Source organism: Centropristis striata, chromosome 11 (assembly GCF_030273125.1).
Source record: "Centropristis striata isolate RG_2023a ecotype Rhode Island chromosome 11, C.striata_1.0, whole genome shotgun sequence".
NCBI classification, from domain to species: Eukaryota; Metazoa; Chordata; class Actinopteri; order Perciformes; family Serranidae; genus Centropristis; species Centropristis striata.
In genome coordinates, this window is record NC_081527.1 from 3,657,073 (window position 1) to 3,663,432 (window position 6,360).

The 6,360-nt window shown below is 40.3% G+C and overlaps 1 protein-coding gene across 1 annotated transcript in view; it reads right to left on the minus strand.

The window, feature by feature from the left end:
• Positions 1-5,345, minus strand: part of LOC131981083 (immunoglobulin lambda-1 light chain-like) — a 5,370-nt gene extending 25 nt beyond the window's left edge. The window contains exons 1-7 of the mRNA XM_059345381.1: positions 5,303-5,345; positions 4,899-5,210; positions 2,871-2,912; positions 2,020-2,027; positions 638-941; positions 431-505; positions 1-124 (exon numbers count right to left, since the gene is read on the minus strand). The exon at positions 1-124 is cut by the window's left edge and continues 25 nt beyond it. Of these exons, the coding sequence (XP_059201364.1) occupies positions 1-124; positions 431-505; positions 638-941; positions 2,020-2,027; positions 2,871-2,912; positions 4,899-5,210; positions 5,303-5,345 (908 nt within the window). The remainder of the gene's footprint in view (positions 125-430; positions 506-637; positions 942-2,019; positions 2,028-2,870; positions 2,913-4,898; positions 5,211-5,302) is intronic.
• Between the last annotated feature and the right edge of the window lie 1,015 nt (positions 5,346-6,360).

A 6,360-nucleotide genomic window follows, 5' to 3' on the forward strand; every position in this document is an offset into this window, starting at 1 on the left:
GACGGTCCCTTGTTTCTGAGGATCATCAGCAGAGAGAGTCCACAGCAGAACACCAGACTCTTCACTATCAGCACTGTGTACAGCAGGCAGAGCAGCTTGACCCTGCACTGAGACTGGAAGGACCCTGACACACACACACACACACACACACACACAGAGTCACACAGTGTGTAAATGTCATCAGAACATCATCAGATTTTCATCAGTATAACTTGGACTTTTCCAGACGGGACAAGCAGCTTTACATGAAGACAGGGGTCGGCTACACTTTGAATGAAAGCTCAAAGGTCCTTATTGAAGACAACAAGTCAGGGCCCCAGCCAGCTTTTGAGCTATATGGAGCCAGGACAGAGACTTTAAATGTTGGCATTGAAAAGCAAAGTGAAAAGGGAAAGATTGTGATTGAAGGAGAGGCAGCAGGTGATCTTACAGTCAGCTTGCTCCAGAGCCGGCAGGTCTGCTGGCTCTCTCTCTGGAGGACAGGAGGCTGCTGGAGCTGGAACCTCTGAAACAGAAAAGGAGTGAAATGTTTGGAGTTGCAGTGAGAAATGTCAGTCCTCTGCTCCTCTGCTCTCTTTGACAGCGTCTCCACATGAAGCTGAATCACTGCTGAACACAGTCAGCGAGCCTTCATTACCTTGTTCTGTTGGGGCCTCCACTTGGCCCCCCTCGTGCTGGACGTAGCAGCGGTATTTATACGTGCTGTTCTCTTGCTGACGGAGCAGCAAGATGGCGGCGGTGCGTCCCGACTCTCTGAGCTCCAGCTGCTCTCCCTCAGCAGGGGGCAGCTCCTCCAGAGGACCGTTCTCCTTTCGTCTTTTCCAGGAGAAGCCGACCAGAGGAGGAAACATGGCTGAGGCCAGACACAGCAGGGAGCTCTTCCCCTCCAGGTGGGCTCTGGGTGCTGCTGGGTACACGCTCACCACGGGCTTCACTACCTGCTCACCTGAAGTTTGACAGCAGCAACAAGCAGCACAGACACACATTGACACAGTCAACAGCAGCTTACAGCACTGCACTGCATTCAGTGTGATCCTGGAAACTACATGGACTCTGATCACTAAACTACTCATCAATACAGCACAAAGTTCACTACATATACTGTATTCACCTTCATATGAAACACACTCAGCATCTAATGTCAGCATGGATTATATGGGGACACAAGACCACATCTTTCATTTCACATAATTTATCATTCATTTTTCTTACCTACAGAAATTAATTTCATATAATGATGACTTGTACCTTCATACAATGGAAATGTCTTTTTATATATGACACATTTTAAATAAAGCACATATTTACCTTCATGTCAAATATTATTTTCATGTTAGGGAACACAATATATTGAATGTTGAAGCTCCAGTCCAGTGTCTAGTTATTGAGAGGCGAGGCTCCCAGTTACTGCTTTTTGTTTGTGTCCTTGAAGGAGCCACAGGATGGCGGCTTTGCTTTAACTCTGTGTTCATTCACTCACATTGACATTACTGATGTTACTGACTGACTCCACATTTGGACTTATTTCTTGACTTTATCACAATAAATCTCCTTTAATTTATCATCATTCTTTGTGTCCATTCCCGTTTTTGTCATGGCCCAGGAGTCGGGTTATGACTAAATGGGGGCTCGTCTGGGATATTAACCACATATTTACCACAATAAACCTTTCACAATTTATATAGGAACAAATCAAGACATAAATCATTTTATGACTTTTTTCATTGCAATTTTAACTTCCTACAAAAATGTTTGATTCTGTCAAATGTGAATAGAAACTGCCAAATAAAACAATATAATCTAAAATTAAATAAAATATATAATATAACGTAATATATTTTGATGTAATATAATATTTTATAATGTAATATAATGAAATAAAATATAGTAAAATATAATACAATGAAATATAATCGAATATAATAGAATATAATATAATAGCAGGTTGGGGCAGATTACTCTGAAATGGATTCAGCTGCTGAACAGAAATTCCACGGCAGTTTTTGTCATAATAGTAACTTGATCCACTGGAATACAAAAATATGTAATCAGATTACCTTTTACTTGCACTTCATACTATAAAACGGAAACTTTGATAATCAATTAAAATTATTAAAAAATTAAATGACCATATAAATAACCTATGACAGAATTGAACATGAGCTCAAAAAATATTATACAGCAACTAAATTTTTGTTAAAATTATTTACATGTTTTCCGCTGTATACTTTGTAGACTCTTTATGCTAAATAAACACATCAAAATATTAATAAATCATTATAATACATAAAAAGTAAAACAACACATGATATTGATCTATACTTTACTAAAGGTTTTTACTTTATGTTTATGTGAAGCATCATAAATAATTCATAATTATTTTGTGTTTTGACACAAACAGAAAAGTGTGTGCCTTTAGATATCATCCTGTATCACATATAGAAATGACTCATTAGTCTCCATACGTTCTATTTAATTGACATTTCATATTCAGTATGATAAATATATCTTTAGGACATGTTTATCATCATATAAAACACAATTGTAGTGATAGTTATAGTGTGTTGTTTAATAAAAACAAGAGACGCTGCTGAATTACTGAGAGGATCAAATACTGTATATTTGTAACATTTCTAATATCAAACTTTTTCTATATGAATCAGTTTCATCTCCTGCAGAAATAAAGAATAACTTGAGTTGTGCCGTGAGATTTAAACATCTTTTCAGGAATTATGAAGCTTTTTTATGTAACAATAGCTGCATGGCTGCAAGAATTCTCTACTAATGATGAAAAAAGTCACAAGGAGCAGAAACTCATTAAAACACATTTTCAATAAAACAACTGAAGGAAAAAGAAAGTTTATTCTTACCTACAAACAGTTTAGTTCCAGAGCCAAATATGTAGTAGTACCCTATGCCTCGCACAGTGAGAAAGACTGATACAAAAACCTGTCTGCTGCTGAATGTGTCAGCTGAGGTGAACCAGTCCACATTATGAAGCAGTATCATATTTCAGCTCCATGATGTGTTTCTCTAATGTTCATATTAACATGACTGTCTCTTCTTTTATGTCCTTTTTAGACACATTAGCAACGTGGATCGTTGGTTCAGACGTTCATGTTCCTCAGAGGATGAACCCTACTGACTTTGGTCAGTTTTTATCAAACACCATCATCAGCTCACGTCTTTAAAATGTCCATTACTTTGATTTATGACGTGTGTGCGTCCAATGACAGGACGCTGGGCCACACAGCCAGTGTGTGTTGCACTGTAGTCATGTGTTGACCTGATTTAAAAAGTAGGAGGATCACAACTCTTTCTCCTTCAAATAAAAACAAGAGACCAGAGATACGAGCCTATCACCACAATAAAACACTTTGGTCTTCTACGACGCCGTCACTACACCCATAGAGGCTCCCGTCCCATCTCTCTGGACCGACTACAGCTGCTGCACTTCCTCATTCTGTCACCACAACAACTCACCACGTCATCAGGAGAACCACCACGTGAATGCCTTCAACCTTCGCCCAGTACCCACTTCCTCCATGCAAACTTCAAAACAAAAGCCTCTGAAAAAAGCCCTGTTCAACACAAGATCCTCAACAATAAAAGCCTCATCTTCAATGAATTAATCACTGACAAACAACTAGACTTCCTCTGTCTGACTGAAACCTGGCAAAAACCCATGGAATATTTCACACTAAACCAAACCTTCCCTGCTGGATATTCATACATGGACATCCCTCGCTCTAAGGGCCGAGGAGGAGGAAAACACCACCAAGACCTCAACCCTCGGCCACTCTCCATCATTGCTGCACCATCTTTTGAACATCTGGCATTTAAACTCCCCGCTCCAAAACCTCATCATTGCTATTATCTGCCGTCCACCCAAACCCAACCCAACCTTTCTGTCAGATTTTTAGAATTCTTCACACAACTGTCTTCAGTCTCCCCATCTGTCCTCCTCCTAGGAGACTTTAACATCCACACTGACTCTCCTGACTGTAAAAGCACAACAGACTTTTTGGACATTCTCAACTGCTTTAACCTCACCCAACATGTAAATTTCCCCACCCACCGCCGTGGGCACATTCTGGACATCGTTTGTTTCAGTGGCCTCAATACTGACAACCTCTCACACACTGACCTCACCATCTCCGACCACCTGACCATCATCATGGACATCAATATTACCAGCCCCAAGCCAAACAAAACCGCATTATAACAGTTCGCCACCTGAAGTCCCTCTGTCCAACCTCCCTCTCCACATGCATATCCAACACCATAGCTGTCTCCAGGGGCGATTCTAGGGTCAGAGCTTTAGGGGTGCTGAGCACCCATTGAGCCCCACTGCCACCACCCACCCTCAATCAACATCATTAGATTAGATTAGATTGAACTTGATCTCCAATTGTTGTTCTTTTTCGCGCATTTTTTTCAGTCGTCCCATTCACTTCAATGCAAAATTTCGGGCAGTTTTTCGCGACTTACGTCGTGAAAAATTCGTATTCTGTAGAGAAAAGTAATAGCACACCGATCCCGATCAAACCACACGTTTTGATATATAATTTGTCCTGCAACTCTTCAAGTTGTAGGACTAGTAGCGGGACGAATTTGCGTCAGGAAGAGGAAGAAGAAAAAATCCACAGTATAACAGTCGTGCAGCACTGGTCCCATAGAGCAATAGCTGTATGGGACCAGTGCTCGGTGCGATTGCCCAGTGGCCCTAATAAATCCCTCAGTTCAGTGTGTTTGTGACTCTGGCTGAGATGGAGGTGAAATATGTGAACCTGGGCTGTGGTGTACTGCTCTCTTCCTGTCACAGACACTGTTTGACATCTGTTCATCTGGAGGTTTTTGTACAGGCTGCAGGGATATTTTATCACTGTGGGGAGCACGCTTCAAACAGCAGCAGTAGTAGGTGGCTGAATGATTTAGTTTAACACTCTTGATCTGCAACTCCCAGCCGTTCTGGTTATTCACAGCTGAGAAATCATCTTCCTGAGGATGATTGTAACTTTTATCTATGATACCATTATGTCTGTCCATCATCAGAATCAGTGTGAATGTTTCTGTGTCTCTCTTCTGGAACCAGACTACAACACTGCCAAAACACTGTTTAGTGCCTCGACAGCTGAAGGAGACTCTTTCACCAACTGTCCTCCATGTTAAATCCTCCTGAAGCAGCTGTCTTGCCATGGCAGCCAGCGCTGTGTGGAGACAGACAGGTAGATGAAGGTGAGTGTGACAGTGTTTGTTAAAGGTAGAGTTTGTTGGCTCCTGATTGGCTGGAAACACTCACCTGAGCACAGACAGCACAGAGCAGCAGCTGGGAGGAAAAGCATTTTGTGCAGCGGTGTTCCCTCTGGTGAACCTGGGGAGAAGTGGCGCTCTGATGCAGCTGAGGCCAAACAAGGAGGAGCTGCGAGATCAGACGAGGGCCACGTGGTTTCTAACAGGTCCTCAGACCTCCCATCAGCCCCTGTGGTGGAGAGATAAGGCTGCTTCAAAGCAGCTCACTTTCCTGTGTCTTCACACTAATATTAAACAGTGTCATCAGCGTAGAGTCTGACATTTATACTGTGACACTGTTGTGAAACATCAATAATACTGTATATCAGATAAATGATTAGAGGGCCCAGTGCTGATCCTTGTGGATCACCCACTGAAAGTTTATTATAAACTTTAACTTACTGCATCAAATAAAGACGAGCTGTGAGATCAGACGGGAGACACGTGGTTTCTATCAGGTCCTCAGACCTCCCATCAGCCCCTGCGGCCCCCTCTGTTCTTTTCAAGCGTCCCAGTAAACCATGATTATGAGATAGTGAGCCAAAAGGAACAATAAAATGACCCTGAAACTGATCTAGCCAAATGGAATTCAGCTGTCATTATTTTATATTTTACATCTGTGACATTTCAAAATGTTTTGTAAACAATTATGTGTGCAGTAAAACTGTTTGATTTTTCAGTACATTTTCAGCTCAGTCACCAGAATAAATGTTGGCAGTGGACATTTCTGCACAGATAACTTTAAATATTTACAATTTTTTTTTACTTAAAATATTTTGAATATGATCGATTGAATTCTTTTTTTTTACCTTTGATAAATCACAGCTTTTGTAAAATTAATAAAAAGTATCATGAAGTATTATCTGCATCAATATATGTTTTTGGAGTTGCTTTTAATTATTTGAATTAATATGTTTTGTTTTTTGTCTTCTCTTACTGTTACCATTTTTGTGCATTGTAATTATTTTTATACTAATTTAATTATTACTAATAACTAATTTTATTTAGTACATTAAAAGTAAAACATCAATAAATATAATGTTCTTAATATTTTAAGTTTTAAATTAA